This window comes from Zootoca vivipara, chromosome 12 (genome assembly GCF_963506605.1).
Source record: "Zootoca vivipara chromosome 12, rZooViv1.1, whole genome shotgun sequence".
NCBI lineage: Eukaryota > Metazoa > Chordata > Lepidosauria > Squamata > Lacertidae > Zootoca > Zootoca vivipara.
Window position 1 is genome coordinate 12345520 of NC_083287.1, and position 17377 is coordinate 12362896.

The 17377-nt window shown below is 44.5% G+C and overlaps 1 protein-coding gene across 2 annotated transcripts in view; it reads right to left on the minus strand.

The window, feature by feature from the left end:
* Positions 1–120: 120 nt before the first annotated feature.
* TMEM108 (transmembrane protein 108) overlaps positions 121–17377 on the minus strand; it is a 174279-nt gene continuing 157022 nt past the window's right edge. For both annotated transcript variants that reach the window (XM_035130121.2, XM_035130122.2), the window contains 3 exons: positions 10733–11830; positions 2702–2856; positions 121–452 (listed from right to left, as the gene is read on the minus strand). In XM_035130121.2, the coding sequence (XP_034986012.1) occupies positions 330–452; positions 2702–2856; positions 10733–11830 (1376 nt within the window). In that variant the 3' untranslated portion in view covers positions 121–329. The remainder of the gene's footprint in view (positions 453–2701; positions 2857–10732; positions 11831–17377) is intronic.

Here is a 17377-nt window from a genome sequence, read left to right on the forward strand (position 1 = left end):
ACAGATAATTATGTGCTAAAAAAAACACCCCTAGCTTGGTTACATGCAAGTGGAGTACAAATTAAAAGCATCTAGCAAAGGCGACAAAAGGAACTGGTTCAGCAGGCATTTTTGCTTAGAAATCACTTTTATTTTATAAAGCTGGAGTTTGGTCTGTAAAGTTTTTAATCACACTTATAAAAAAGAGGTTGATAATTCTTGTGGGGTTGGGGGAAGCTCAAAAGGTTGCTCATAATTCAAGGTTACACAAAGGTTATATTTATAATATATATATTTATATATATAGATTTATATATAGATTTTGGAGACAATGAAGATTGGACTGCAAGTCATATTTCGGACACTTGCTCATGTCCTGCAAATAGCGTTTCTTGACAGAAAGGGTTAACAAGGACCATGCCGGTGTCCCTGTAATCACCATTAGCTGGGGAGCGCGGCTCAGACAGGTGGTCCTACAGGGAAAAAGGGGTCAGGGGAGAGAAAGGGAAGAAAATATTAAGCTTCAGAAATACAATAAGGGACAGTCAACATGGTAGAATTTGCACTAGCAGGACAAAGTCTTGAAGAATATCCAGTATCCAGTCAACCAATGGTTCAGTATGGCCAAAGCAAAGCTTTAAAAAAATGTAATTCTCAGGATTCACTGGTCTGAGCTAAAAGCAGTAGGGCAAGACAGAAGCATCAGTGTCCCTTAGAGAAAGGTGGTTCCTTTATACAGTACTAGGAATTGGGGGCCTGTGACTTTCCAGATGTTGCAGTTCTCCAGCTCACAGTAGCCCCATGCAACTTGGCCAAAGGTCACGGATGATGGGAGTTGTAGTCCAAAAAAAATCTGGTGTGCTACAGGTTCCCCAATCCAGCTTTGTTCATTTGAAAAATTTGGAATTGTATAATTGCTTAGGTGGATCGTCCATGCTAGGTGATGGAATCAACTGTAACTGCTGATTTTAATGTCATGTTTTTTTTGTGAACATTCTAGCAGCTGAAAAATCTCTCAACAGCAAATTGTTCATAAATAGCCCAGCTTCTAGGAAGAAAGTGGAAGATCAGTGTGGAAACACTCACATAGAGATTGGGATAGCAGGGGCTGGGTAGGGAAGCCTGGTGGGAAGGAGGCAGGAAAGCTTAATGGCAGGATAGTGGCTGAAACAAACAAAAAAAGACTGAGCAGGTTATCAACTGAGAAACAGAACCTGAGGGAAGTGTGGAGAAACTGGAATCCAAAAGAAAAGGAGGGGGGAGGGGATAGATATATAGAGCAAGGATTGGGAACCTGTGGTGCTCTAACAACAACTTGAGGACCACTGGTTCTCCATCCCTGCATAAAGAGAGATGGGGCTGTGGGAAAAATCTGACAGAGAAGGTGGTTTGGACGGTGTGGAGAATATAAGAATGAAACTGGATAAATTGAGATGGCTAAAGGAATTGGGACAGAGAAGTCAGTGGGGCTGGGGCAAAATGCCCCTTGGTGTGAGGGTAGCCATATATGCACCCAAAAAGAAGGCCAAAGAGGACATTTATTTGCAATTCCTACTATATGTATAGGAGCAACATAATGGGAGGGGGGTTTCCAGCTATCCCACCCTTTGCCCTTTGAAGCCTTATAAGAAGCTGCTGCAGGAGAGGGACTGTGGCAACCTCATGGGAGGGGTGTTTCTAGGACCAAGGTGAAACTGAAGCTCCCTTGTTTTTGCTATTGGATGCTGGGTGTTGTTTAAGTAATACTGTTATATGGGTAGCATTGAAATGTGTTTTTTGTGTGTATGCTATTCTATTTGCCATTGTTCTGTTGTGTCATTATGAAATTGTTTTGTGGCATTTGCTTGAGATGCACACCTGTTTCTTTGTAGTATGCTGCTTTGAGCATATATATTTTTCTTGTGGAATGAATGAATGACTGGATGAGATGCAAATTTAGAAGCAATTACTACCATTTGAATAGAAATACAATTCCTCTCACCAATCTAGCAGTTTGAAAACACCTCAAAGTGCAAGTAGATAAATAGGTACCGCTCCGGCGGGAAGGTAAACGGCATTTCCATGTGCTGCTATGGCTTCGCCAGAAGCCGCTTAGTCATGCTGGCCACATGACCCGGAAAAACTGTCTGCGGACAAAAGTCAGCTCCCTTGGCCAGTAGAGCGAGATGAGTGCCACAACCCCAGAGTCGTTTGCGGCTGGACTTAACTGCCAGTGCCAGGGGTCCTTTACCTTTTTACAATTGCTCTCAATATAGTGAGAAAGATGTGACCAGATGTATAAGCTCAGTCTGTTGTCCAGTGCTACAGATGGCTCACTTCAAGGCCCCTGGTCTCCATTTGTTCTTTACTCTTAAAAGGATTTGGACTGGACAGCTCTTGGAGTTGAGTACTCTCGTCTGTAAAGTAGGACACAAGGCAACCCTGTCTTGGTCCAGGAGGAGGTCTATATGCTGGTAACAGGAGGGGCATCAGCAGAAATGGGAAGCCAGACACTATGTGCATGGAAGCCAAGAAGGCATGTTTCCAAAGTGTAGCATCTGAGGGGGTCCATGTGCCTTTCAGAACCACTTAAAAGGGAAAGTTATCCCAGTTACCTCTCCTATCATTAGGACCTCTCTCCACAAGTTCACAACGCTACCCGAGAGCCAAGCAGAGTGGCTAAAATCCACCTGTTGATATGAACTAACTGGGAGATTCACTACCAGCAGAGTTCAGATCTTACCTCTGAGGTTTCAAGGGACTGTATCTCTCTGGGTAATTCTACAGCATGCCTGTTGAAGTAGTCCATAGTGATAGCATTGTTCCAATAGCTCAGGTTGTTTTCTGGGTTTGATGTCTTCTTCTTTCTCCGCATGCAGCACACGGTGAGCAGGACAGCTGTTAACACAAACATGTTTGAGAGTGTGCTTGTGCAACAATAGGAAATTAGTTGGCGGCTGCTTGTGTAATAGACTGTGTATTGTAATAGATTACCCCCTGCTGTCTGTGGGTTGCATGCACAGATCTATGAAAAGTTCACATTGTGGTTCATGTACCACTAGAAGATGCAACATTTGATGAATTAAAAGCACCATGGAAGACCACCTAATGTTTTCACATTTTGAATCAAAGTGATGTTAGAATATAAGAAGAGACCTGCTGGGCCAGAGCAATCTAGGCCACCACACCCTGCTTCTCACAGTGACCAACCAGAGGCCTCTGGATCAAAAGCACAGTTCTCTGATTCAGGACAGAAAAAATGAAGTGCTTCTTCATGCAGCACTTAGTGGAATGCCATCCCAGAACAGGTAGTTAGACACCAACTTGGATGGCTTTAGAAGAGGCAGATTCATGGATGATAAGGCTTTTCTACCTCCCCTGTTGGAGGCAGTATGCTTCTGAATGCCAGTTACTGACTACACAGGTGAGAAGACTGCTGTTGTGCTCAGGTCCTCCTTTTGGGCTTCCCATAGGCACCTGGTTGGCCACTGGGAGAAGAGGATGCTGGACTGGATGGGCCAGACCAAAACACACAATTGCTTGTTCCCTTCCTGCCTTTTGAATCCTGCCAGTGGCTTTGGAAACATTATCCAAGGCACTGAAGCCTGTAGGTGTGTTGTTTGTAAGGAAGCAAACTGCTGACAATGCTCAACACTGTTCCTATACTCCAAAGGGACCAGTGTGTACTGCTCTTGTTCCAGCTTGTTTCCAGGAAACACTATTACTCTGTTTTTTAGTGTGTTTTTCAAACTTGGGTCCCCAGCTGTTGTTGGACTACAGCTCCCATCATCCCTGATCACTGGTCATGTTAGCTAGGGATGATGGAAGTTGTAATCCAACAACAGCTGGGGACCCAAGTTTGAGAAACACCAGTGTAATATGTAGAATTTATATTATAACTTTTAACGGTGGAAGGAGGGAAAAGATTACTTAAAGCCTTTTTCCTCCAGCCATTTTTCTGTTTGAAATTCAGTGCAGCTGTTTTTCCAGCTGTGGAAGGAAAATATGTAAATCTCCCCACCCACTGGTGTAAAAGCAGCTGGGAAGGGGGGATGCAAGTGGGAATGGGCAGAAGGAAAGGGGTTAAGCTGCCCCTCCTCCCTCACCATTCCTCTCCATAGCTGCTTTTCATTAGAAATCTGTTGGGCTGCTTCATGTACCTGCTGTGTAATGCTTGGCCTAAATACTGCTCTCAGTCTTAGTATCAGAGGTCACGTGTTCCATTCTAATTTCATAAGCATCTATGATTTTCTGGATAACACAGCACACAGCAAAGGCTAAGCCTTGAGTTAATATTACCAGCAGGGCCACTATAATCAGGTCTCACAGCAGGCTCCATCCTTAACACAAAATACTGAGAGAGAGTGCTAGCATAATCGTATCTGTTTTGATTTGGATCAAGAGATGCCTTATCTTATTACCACTGGAAAAGCTTCAAAATCTGGGCAATTTCATCTAAGCCAGTCATATTCACTTCGCTAGGCTAGTCATCCTCTTTTGCATTGTGTAGCTGTGGAAAATCACATGAGTAGGAACTGCATGTTAGCTGCACAATATTAAATCTCTGCCCTGCCTACTGTCCTCCTGTGATGTTCATCAGGTGTCACGTCTTTAGTGTGGCAGCACCTGTGCTTTGGAACTGCCTACGTAGGTAAGTGCCATCACTGTATTGGCCAAAGGCCACCTCGTGAACTTTGTGACTGAGTTGGGATTTGAATTCTGGGCTCCCAGGTCTTAGTCTGGGACTAATAACCACTATACCCCACTGGTCATCAGGGATTCAAATGAATGTTTCCCACCTCACCATATAAATTATGGACGTTACCAGTGCGTAGGGGATCAGAGTTCTGTCTAAAGTAACAGGAAGCACTGTGGGGGGGGGGGGGTAATCAGAACGGTTGATTTAGTTCCTGCTTTATTCAAAGGAAAAGGTGTGCTTCTGCTACAAATCTCTTTGTTGAATTAATATAGTTATTACTCCTGTCACTTTCAAAATTGCAGGCTATTATACGCCTACCACAATGCTCAAGATCTCTGCTTCCATTTATCCGGTACCATTCATTTAATTCCTACTGTACAAATTTTAGTCCCCAAGCAAACAAACAGATGTTTAGGCAAGAAGTCCCAGGGTGGCAATGAAAAGCACTTGGTACGTAAGTGCCCACTTAGAGAAGAATTCATCCCCTAGAATTGATCTCCTTTCAGGGCTTATTTATGCGGTTGCTGTTGAGTCAGGATCAACAATATTTGGAATGACAGCCTGGGGTTCTTAGGAAATGCCCTTTTAACTACATTTTGCCTTTGCTCCAAGGAGATCAAGGCAGCTTACATGGGTCTCTCCTCCCCCATGTTATTCTAGCACAGGGTTGGACTAAATGACCCTCATGGTCCCTTCAAACTCTATGATTGTGTGCCAACAGTACACAGCCATAGCTTGTCTTTTGTGGATGGTGCAGTTTTGGGTACATAAGCAACAGCACTCAGAGAATTCAGATCACTATTAGTATATATGATTTGTGAGCTTTCTTCTTCTGCCCTCAAATAATCCCTATATTAGGCAGAGGTGGAGGGTTTGGAGGGGAGAAGGGCACCCGAAAGTACTTTCACCTAGACAGACCATTCTGAATTGCTTAGATACTTAATTACAGGACTTGTGTTACAGTGGATGGAGGTTTTGCAGCTAAATCTCTGCGTAAGCCTTTGGAAAATGTTAGGTTTGATGTTCGTCAAATATGTTGCCAGAAAAGCATCATGTTTGCCTCCGGTGGGCAGGAAGGACAGATTCGTTGTATCTATGCCACATTGATTGCTTTGTTTTTTATTCTCAAGTGGAATGGCAGTAAACACGAACCCCAAACTTAAAAGTATGAAAGTTGCATGTGTGGGGTGCATATTGGTTAGTTGGAGTTAGATGACCAGTAATTTCCATTTGGAAACCCTGCGTGGTAAAGTGATTTTAATGTAAATGGTACAGAGCTACATAATATTACAGGCTTGGATGTTTCAAACCAATGGAAATTCCCAATAGGCTCCAGTCTTTCCAAGGAGAGACCACAGCTCAGTGGCAGACCACATGTTTTGAACCATGGGCTAAGAATGTAATTCTGGGCTTCTCCAATTACAGATTTAAAGTGACAGGGCTGAGAAAGACTTCTGCTTGGTGGTCCCCAAGAAATCACTGGAGTGACCAGGAATTGGCTCACTCCTGAAGAGCTGAATCCACTGAGCTTGATGGCTCTGGGTCTTCCTACATCAGCGTTTCTAGCACAGCCAGGTAAGTTGGACAGCAATCTGCAGAATGTCAAAGTAGGAGTAAAAGAAGCAGCTGACTTACACTTCCTCCATTGATATGGATTATGCTGGCTGATATGAAAGCAGCTGCTGCAGACCTCTCCTATAGGAAGCGCTAATGTGTGGAGAATTAGATAAGTGTAAAAGCCGCTTCCAGGTTCTGTGGCAATACACTTCAATCTGAGGCAGCCTGACTTTCACTGCAGTGTCAAAGCACATCTAAACTGCATTCAGCACTTAAAAGGAGCACTGCTGACCTGTGAGCCAAAGACAGGTGCAAATACATGCTAAGTGAGTGTGAGCGTCAAATAGGGTTAAACATGTCTTGCTTTGGGAAAAGACGTAAACAGGGCCATGTCTCTAATTATAATCCTAAGCAAACTTAATAGGGAGTAAGCCCCATGGAGCAAAATGGATCTATCTCCGAAAAAATAGGCTTGCAAAGTGAGCTGGATAGAGAAAGCACAGGGTTGCATAGAAGGCAATCTGTGCAAAGACCTCATACTAAAGCTGTAATGTAATGGTGATCTTCACCTGCAGTCCATCTCAGTGGTAAGGCTTATCCTTCAGATGCTAAGAAGGGCCAGGCGCTTCTTCTGAATTGCAGTGGTGGTGGTGAGGAATCTGAAACCCAATCATAACTTAACCAATTGCTGATATACTGAGTTAATAAAAGCAGGAGGAGCTCTCTCAAGTGTTCTGAGGATGTGAAATATAGTGGAACCTCGTGTTACGTACCGTCCCCCTTGCAAACGCTGTGGGTTACGAGCTCCGCTAACTGGACCGAAAGTGTGCCTTATGTTATGAGAGGTTTCAGGTTACAAACGTATCTCCAGAACAGATTAAGTTCGTAACAGGAGGTACCACTGTATGAGCTAGAACAGGATCCAAAGGAACATGCCACACCACATGCATCTTTGGTATTCTACTGATACTTCCACACCCCAAGGTGGCCTCCATTTCACATGAGCAGTAATGGCTAAATTAATTCACAGTCATGAATTGAAGTCACAGCTTTCCCATCCTCCTCTTTTTCATCACATCAGCCTTTAATTGCAGCAATATGTTTCTTCTTTTTTCTTAAAAGTTCTGGATTCCAAGAGCTTGGAGAAGTTTTTCAAAGTGATTTCGCTGAACATTTTGCTACTTCATGTTACAAATTCTCCCTCTTCCCCAAATGATTCAAGGCAGCGCAAAGGACATAAAACCAACTGGAATTGTGACAAGATGAAAATGCATTTTTATGGTTAAGAACAGAATGCCACTTAGCACTTCTCTGCTGAGCATGTACAGTAAGTACTAGTTAAATAGAGGACACATTTTCCAGGGTTTCTCTGTACTTCCTAATGCATTGGTCAAAACCACACATATTTTGGGAACTACTTCCTCATTCCCTGGCTGGCCAAACCAACTGGTCTGAGCAGACAATAATGGGCTGAACATGTGCTTTGCGTGATGTGGTCTCACAATTTGGCTGCTCTCATGATTTGGCTGGGATTCTGTAGATTTTGCTTTAAAGAGAAATAATTCCCTGTGGATGGTTTTGTACCTCCCCCTGTGCTGTTTCAATCCTGGAAAATGCTTCTCCTGAAAATCCATTCTTTGGTTACATTTATGGATATGGGGACTTATGCTGAACACTCTGCAAAAAAATCTCCACCTTCCTGATTTCTATATGTTTTATTCCCTTATGCCTAGAATTGCACAGGCAAAAGGACACTGATACAGAATTTCACTGTTCAGTTAATCCCACACTCCCAACCACTTCCCTGTGTTGGGAAGATTAGCTACATTTCTTTTCAAGTGGAAATATGGCTGCCGTGACCCTTTAATATGTGGTATTATTCTCAATTGTGTGAACTTTTAAAAAGGCACCAGGACAAGAAGCAGAACATTAATAGAGGCACATGGATAAACTATTATAGGAGCCAGACCCAGTTGGATAGCTAGCAAAATGCTAGATCCAACCAAACTATGGAAATTCTAAGGCTACCGTTGACTTTCCATATATATGGGCAGACATGTTTCCTAAGAAATTTTATCTTGCAGTCTTGCTCACGTCATGCCCACACGCCACAGGGTGTGGTGATGTGCAAAGTGGCACGCTTGCACTGGATTGTCGTAGGCACACTATTACCCCCATAGGGTTATAGTCAAGGAAAAATGTAAAGAGGAAGAAGCTCCTTGGAAGAGAGGTGGGATTTAAACATGAGGATGTAACAATGAATCAGTCAAGGGCCCTGCACAGCAGAATGAGCAAGAAAGGCCCCAGATACAGCAGGACTGTTTTATCAGCTTGAAGTATGTAAAGTACTAACACATTGATATCTAAATGCTCCTCTTCCAATAATAAGTTCAGAGTTGAATAATTACTTAACTGCACAATCAGTCGCAGAGCTGTGTACCATTTGTGTACCTATATGTCTATTTTTCATGGTGGTTGTCACAATAATCCTGCACTGTATTTGATGTACTGCCTGCCAATCAAATAAACTGAAGTTTACAGTGTCATGTGTTGCATCCTGTGCCGTTAACATGCTGACTGGTAGCAACCCCGTTGACTTTAAAAATTAAAATTTTGCGCAACAATAAACCTGCAAGTTGGTCAGACAAAAGGTTGACTCTATTTGTCTTGTGTCCTGAAGGTGGCAGCAACCTCCCTACTTAACATGACCCATTTGTCAGGTGATCTGCCATGGAGCCTACAGTTGCAGCTGTGCTGCGATGCTGAATATGAAATTGCACTCTTTTGGCAAGAACAAATTTTCAGGAAAACCAAAGCATTCTGCCTTGGGATCATGTACAAGGGAGCTGCAATTGGTCTGTCCATCAGGGGGAGCAAGTAATTTATTTCACATTACCATGACAAGAAAAGTGACTTGTTGGGGTGGGCATTTGCACCATATCTGGTATGTAATGCATGCCTTTCAATTTCGGAGATGATGGGGAAGCAGCCTGCAGAGTTAGCAGAGCCAAGGAAAGATTATACTATGATTATTGTCATTATCTTATTATCCTGATGCGGCACCATACATGGCACCTGCCTTGTGAAGCGTTCCATCCCCTGAATTACAATTGGACAGGAAGGGTGTAGCTCGTGAATGAACTGTTCGGGGAAACAGAAAGCCAAACAGAACAGTCCAGCTGCTGACTTGAGAAATATTGTGAATACAGTAACATCTGGTCCAGAAAGCCACTTACAGGCTGAAGACAGAAAAGAGCTTTTAAAAAAGTTGAACTGAGACAAAAAACATTGCTGCCCATGGTGCATTCTTTTGTCCCATTGTTATCTGGACAAGAGAGGTTGGGAAGGATTTGAATCGCTACACAAACCCTTCAAGGATCTGAACAGGCCAGGAGCCAAAGAGCAGCTTAGGCTCGTGTAAAGAGAATTGCTGACTTTTACATTTTTGAGTTAATACTTCTGGACCATTCAGCTGTTGGCATTATATTGAGACTGTTTTGTGATCTGACATGGTGCCTCTTGATCCAAAAGTGAACTAAGCATGGCACATATTTGTCTAGACTACTACCACCTCTTAAGAGTTTTCTGCCACTAGCAATTCCTCTCACATAAAGTGAGTGGGATGTGGCTGCCTCATCAGCCACATAGAATGAGACAAACGGGTAGAGCTTACTGTGCTCTGCCACTTATCTATGTTTCCATCCCTGCTATGAAGCTATGCTGCAGAAGAGGTAGATCACTGTTTCAGTCCTCTTTATGGACCACCCTGGCAACCTCTCAGTCTTGCAGAAGTTAGTCGTACAAACTAATTGTATCTGCAAGGCCAGACATCACTACATGTTCCATCTTTTTCAGTCACCCCAGCCCTGATCACACTCCATGATGTTACGACTTGGGAGGCATTGCCAATGGATACTGAAATCCCAGCAGCCATTCATAGGGAATTCCACAGCCTGCTATTCAGCTTGGTGTGGGAGAACTGAAATTGCAGTGCTTCAAGTATCTCCACAACCAAATCCCTTAATCTCCCCTGATGGACTAGTACTAGCTATAATTAACTCCCATGAAGTAATATTCATCAAGTAGAAGAGAAAAATTAATTAGACCCAACAGTGTTTGCATGACCAACTGGGAAAAGTAATCCAGCCAGTGCTCTTTCCCTTCTTAATGTTATACCGGGTATGTGATATAGTTCATTGGGAGCGCTAGACTCGTAAGTCCCAGATCACCTGTTTTCATTCTAAAACTTTCTAGCATTTGTAGAACCTGAGATAGGAGGCAAAATACACAGGCACTATTCTTTTCAGTCAGCTGTACAAGACACGGTTCACCAGCAAACCCAATTATGTAGAAATACCTTGCCTTTGAAAAAAAAAGCTACTATCAATTTACTAGCATCCAGGTTTCAAGCACCTGAACATTCAAGGCTCTTCCGCTACTCCGTCGTTGTGTTATATATATCTAATGTATCACAAACATCTACCACAAAATGTATGACAAAAAAAGAAGTCAACTTACAGCATGAGGATATGGGCACACTGATGGCCAAAATGATCCATGCTATATCCACTTTGCTGAGACAAATGGTTGCCCTGTGCTGGGGCTTGTTTCCCTCTGAGGCGTGAGAAATGTTCCCTGGTATACCAGGCTTCCAGGTCCCAGCAGGTACCAATCTGTTTAGGAAGTTTCCTGTTGCTGTTGAAGTGGAACTCGGCATCCACGTGGAGGGCTCTGCGCTTGGCAAGTTGGCATGCCCAGAGGGATTCAGTGCGGTAGATGTTTCATCTGGGCTCCTTGTTGTATGTGAGGAAGAAACATCAGCATCAATGCCAGTTTGACCAGAGTGACCAAATGCTGCTGCTGTTGCAGTCCCAGGGCTGGCAAAAAAAGGTCCCTGGTTTGTAGTTTGGCTTGAGAGTACCCAAGAGTCATTTTTGCCCAGAATATCCCATATGCCATACCGCTGGGGTTTAAAAGGCACTGTCACCATTTCAGGAGCAGCTGATGGGGCATTTGCTGGGGTGGTGAGACCTGTTTCCTGCGTAACCAGTTTGGATGAGCTCCCATTCTCTGTTGTGTTAAGGCCTCCCAAGGTATCACTGTGGAAAGATGCAAGTGAGTCTGTTGTGGTTACCAACATGGTGCCATTACGACGACTGTGGGCTGTGGACTGAGACTGAAGGGGATGATCTGGAGACCAGTTCCTCATAGTCGGGGGAGAATGCTGTCCCGTCTTTCGATAAGGCTCTGTAAATTCTGTGGAATTGCCATTGACAACCTGAGAGACATTCACTTGGGGGAGAGTCTTTCTGGAAAACAAAGCACTCTGGTTGTTTAAGTGATATGGTTCTTTGTTGCCAATGGGATGGCTGCTAGTTGATTCCTTCTGGCTAATAGAAGGAGCGTAAGTCTCCACTGAGCTAGTGGGATGAAAGTTTGCAAGGGATGCTGTGGGCAAGAGTTTGGTGGTGTGGCGGCCTTTGTGTCCAGGAGTCATCCCCATAGCTGAGATACTGCTATTGTCTGTCAGGAGGCCCCAAGATGATGCCAAGCTGGGAAACGGTGCCTGAACTGCAAACACGAGTTCTTCTGTCAGTGCCAAAATCAGTAGAACGCCTGGAAAGAGAGAGATTGCCATGAAGAAAACCCAAAGCATAGCAAACTGGCATAAAATCAGAATGTCAGGTTTGGGACTGAGGTGACGGCAACACAAGCTCACTCCCTGCATTGCAGCTGGGTCATTTGTACACAAGGTTGCATGCTTGTCAAACATATATTCTGGTACAGAATATGAAACCCAGAGAATCTCAGCTTTGATTTAAACAATTCTACATGTATAAAGTATTCATGGTAGTCCAGAAATGTTTAGAAATGTATAGGCAATGCCTGTGGGGATTTCAATGGTACTTGGTACCTAACCTAGATTTCCATGCCCTTTCTTAGCCTTATTCTGTGTGTGTGTGTATGTTTCGATTATTTTAAACAATTATGGCCCAGTATTCAACTACACAGGTTAGGACAGAGCATGTGAGGGTACCCTGCTTCATCCTCACAAAAGGTAGGTTTTGCCGAGAGAGAGACACAGACAGACAGAGTGGGGAGGCAAGGCCACCTGGTGAGTTTCATAATTTGAACCCAGATCTTCTTAGGCCAAGTCTAACACTCAAAAGTACTTCACAATAGTTACTCACCACACTGTGCAGAAAACACACAACCTTACAAATCTCAAAACACTAATTTCTGTTGACCAGAGCCAGGATGGCCAGCAGGTTGGATCTGGGCCTATAGCAATTATACTGGGCACCTGACAATTCAAACCCACCCTTTCACTCATAAGATAATACAGCACAACACTAGCAGGTTGTAAGGAACGGAGATGGTCTACACTTTATCACGATACCTCTCTTTTGCATTTTGAAGCAGGGCTATGTTTGAGCACACACAATTTATAACTGTGATACAGTTAGAAGGCACCACTGTTATACTGGCACTGCTCTACCTAGAAAGAAGTCAGCTTGTTGTATATCAAAATACATTAATGTTTATGGTCTCCAGAACACTGTCTGTAGTACAAAATAGAACAAATGTAGAAATTGGCTAGGACTGTCCCTGTTTACAAGTCCAGTTTAAAGATACAGAACCATACAAATAGAGGAGCCTGGAATTCACTTGCCAACACCTGGATAGCAGACTGAGTAAGCTACACATGCCACCTGGTTTGATTCTTCCTGCCTTCCCAACCAGGATGACATGTATTGCATTTCTATTTAAATTACAGTAATTGTTTTAAATTTCCATCTATGCCTAGCATTTAGCACGTGCACTTTTTATTCAAATGTGTTCCAGTTTCTCCTCTTTTTTAAAAAGTGATGCATTTCCTGTTTTGTGTGTGTGTGTGTGATATGCAAGTAGCCACCCTATTCCTGGTTCCAGATAATGCCATATAACATACGGAGAAGAGAAGCAAGAGGTAAATGTAGGACAAGGAATACCTTTAGTTAAAGCACATCCAGATGGCTCAAGTAAATGAGGTGTGTCATGCATGACAGTAGAAAGCAAAAGGAGAACGAACCGTACGGTCAAGCTAGAGGGAAAATTCCGTCACAGTGTGGCAATCAGTTATCATCTGAGCATGAAAGCAAAGCATAGCCGCTGAACTTTCTCCAGCAGAAACCTTTCTGAGTTCTGCAGCACAGGTCCACACCTACCAAAATTGTGTCTCCATTTAATGCTAACTCTGAGACTTCAGAGGAAGAAAAGGTACCCTCAAAATCTTAGACAAACATTTACTTTGTGACACCCAACAAGCTACTACTTTGCAGTAAGTATCTGACTCCCACTGAGGACACTGGATGCTTCTAGACAGCTTCTGTGGAGCAATTTGGCATTCTGTCTCAAGGTCATTTAAGGACACATTTCTCTTCAGATCACTGGTTTAATACAACACAGCAGCTCCTCCACAGTTATGAGGGCTTAAGGGGGGCAGCTGTCCAACCTGATCTCACAGAAGCTTCAAACTTGTGCTTCAGAGAATGTTCATCCCTTGTATATTACTGAAAGAGAAGGCCTGGTATGAATAAACACAGGGAAATTAAGAACAGAATCTGAGAAGCATCGTTTGATTACTTGGGTTGTTTACTCCTATATTCCAGATATCACACCTTCCAGACAATGGAAGCACCAGGAGGACATCTTTATTTCCCACCTCAATGCATTGATATTTATTTACTTAGTAGTACAATGAACCATTTCCCTAAAACTGTGTACACACTATGCCTTTAAAGTACATTCAAAACACATGGTTTCCCTCAAAGAGTTCTGAGCACTGTAATTTGTTGAGGGTTGCTGGAAATTGTAACTCTGGGAGAGGTAAACTATAGGGTTTTGGGTTTTTTTGTTAATGCTACATATGCTTTAATACTGTGGCATTAACAAAAAAACCAAATTTCTGCCAACAAGGTTGGGAACTCCACTCTGCCATGAACCTTTTCCAACTCAGGGGGACAAAGCAGCCCAGAGGGCGGGGGATTTTCCAGCCTTGTCTTCCATGGTTCTGCCCATACTTCCAGACTACAAAGCTTCATCCGTCAACCCCCACTACTGGGCCTACATGAAAGTTCCTCACCATTTGCTTGGTAGTGGAGCAAATCTTGCTACCTCTCCTTAGCAATGCTATTCCAGATCTCCTATGTCACCAACCATAATCAAAGAAGAGTTCTCTGTCACAGAAGGGGACTCAATGCAAGCTCATTTCCTTAGAACAGGTGTGGGCAACCTGGCTTGGATGTTGTTGGAGTCAAACACCTAGCGTTCCTGATTCTTGGCCATGCAGGCAGCGGTTGATGGGATTTGAGAGTCCCTAGTTTAAAATATTTCTTCTTATAAGCTAAAAAGTGCATTTTGGCAACAGCATAGCATGATTTGCTGACAACCAGGGAGAGGAGGGTGAATGGAACCCCCATGCCAGCCCAGCCCTCAATGCTGATGCTGCCAGAGCGCCCCCTATAAAGCTAAGTGGGGCCACGCTATGCCACCTGCCGGGGGGGTAGTTAGCCGATGTGGCCCTTGGCATGTGAAACCTGTGGAGAGGAGGGGAGGGCTGGGAGTTGCCCCTTTTCCACCTTCATCCTACCCTGCTCACTGGAAGCGTGTCAAGTGAGCAAGCACTGGCCAGGCAGCCATTCAGCAAGGGGGCCAGGGATGTGGTGGGAAGGCCAGGCTGGGCTCCAGGGTTCAGAGACACCACTCAGCAGCAGGCAGGGAAGGATGGGGAACTGGGGATGAGCCCTGCCAGGACATTCCTGGATGGGATGGGGATCCCCGCAAAAGCCAAACCTTTGTGGGGGCACCTTGTTTGTGCCCCCTCAAAATTGTGTGCCCAGGGCCACAGCCCCCCTGCCCACACCCTGATTTTAGGGCCTTGCTAGACTGAATATTGCAGCCAAGGTTCTTTTCAGTTTTATGGATGAAGCACCTAGGGGTCTGCTTTTAACACCCAAAGGTGTGTGTGAGGGAGAGAAAAACTTCCGCACCCTCTCCAACTGAATAACGGACCATTGCAAAGTAAAGTAGGGAAGGGGGACAATTACCTGCATCCCCCCTTTTATGTTTAATTTTGGCACCCCCCTTGATTTATGCAGGAATGGGGCAAATAAACATTTCTAATAATAATAATAATAATAATAATAATAATAATAGTAATAATAAATAATTTATTCCCCACCCATCTGGCTGAGTCTCCCTAGCCACTCTGGGTGGCTCCCAATCAAATATTAAAACAATACAGCATTAAATATTAAAAGCTTCCCTAAAGAGGGCTGCTTTCAGATGTCTTTTAAAATAAGGATAGCTGCTTATTTCCTTGACATCTGATGGAAGGGCATTCCACAGGGTGGGTGCTGCTACCGAGAAGTCCCTCTGCCTGGTTCCCTGTAACCTCACTTCTCGCAATGAGGGAACCACCAGAAGGCCCTCGATGCTGGACCTCAGTGTCTGGTCTGAATGGTGGGGGTGGAGACGCTCCTTCAGGTATACAGGACCAAGGCCGTTTAGGGCTTTAAAGGTTAACACCAACAGATAGAATTGTGCTCGGAAACGTACTGGGAGCCAGTGTAGATCTCTCAGGATCGGTGTTATGTGGTCCCAGTGGCCGCTCCCAGTCACCAGTCTAGCTGCCGCATTCTGGATTAGTTGCAGTTTCCAGGTCACCTTCAAAGGTAGCCCCACGTAGAGCACATTGCAGTAATCCAAGTGGGAGATAACCACAGCATGCACCACTCTGGCGAGACAGTCCACGGGCAGGTAGGGTCTCAGCCTGCGTACCAGATGGAGCTGATAGACAGCCGCCCTGGACACAGAATTGACCTGCGCCTCCATGGACAGCTGAGAGTCCAAAATGACTCCCAGGCTGCGCACCTGGTCCCTATTCAGGACCAGGGAGTCCTCCACACCTGCCTGCCTCCTGTCCCCCACAAACAGTACTTCTGTCTTGTCAGGATTCAACCTCAATCCGTTAACTGCCATCCATCCTTCAACCACCTCCAGGCACTCACACAGGACCTTCACCGCCTTCACTGGTTCTGATTTGAAAGAGAGGTAGAACTGGGTATCATCCGCATACTGATGAACACCCAGCCCAAACCCCTGATGATCTCTCCCAGCGGCTGCATGTAGATGTTAAAAAGCATGGGGGAGAGGACAGAACCCTGAAGCACCCCACAAGTGAGAGCCCAGGGGTCTGAACACTCACCCCCCACCACCACTTTCTGAACACAGCCCAGGAGGAAGGAGTGAATCATAGAATCATAGAGTTGGAAGAGACCACAATGGCCATCCAGTCCAACCCCCTGCCAAGCACCACTGTATGACAGTGCCCCCAGCTCCCAACCCCTCTAGACGGTCCAGAAAGATATTATGGTCGATTGTGTCAAAAACCGCTGAGAGATCCAGCAGAACTAGGAAACAGCTCTCACCTTTGTCCCCAGCTCGCCGGAGATCACCGACCAGCGCAACCAGCACAGTTTCAGTCCCATGGTGAGGCCTGAATCCCAACTGGAAGGGGATTCATGGCTGGCCCAAAATATTTTTGGTGCCTAAGACAGCAGTAGATAACATCCTCCTCCCGATCAAGGTACATAGTACCTAAGGCTAGCTATATTTTGGTACTTGAAGCAGGAAAAAACCCCCACAAGTGTCCCTCCTCCTTCTTTGCAATAAAGATACTACCACAACACATTAAATAACCATCAGTCTGCTGCCCTTTCTTGACAGTAAAAACTATCTTTCTGAGAGAGCTGGCACCCTCTTGTCCAATGATAGGGCCAGTCCTATGATCATGTTTAGAGTGCTCCTTAAGGCTGGTTGATTTAGATCGATGCTGGCAGTGTGCAACCACTAACAAAAAGTCCTCACAAGTTTATTAACACTCTCTAGGCAGGCAGCAGCATGAGTTTATATGGGAGGTTATGAAAGTTCATAGCATCAGGCTGACTTGTCAAGCAGAGGGCTTTTTTCTGCTTTTGTTTCAGTTGTATATCAAAGAACTTGGGCACTTCCCACCAAGTCCTATGACTTTGGACCAAGTCCGAATTGTCAAAAACCCATTGGAAACATTTCCTGCTTGTGCAGGCATTTTTCCACAGTGAATAATTACGCACAAAGAGT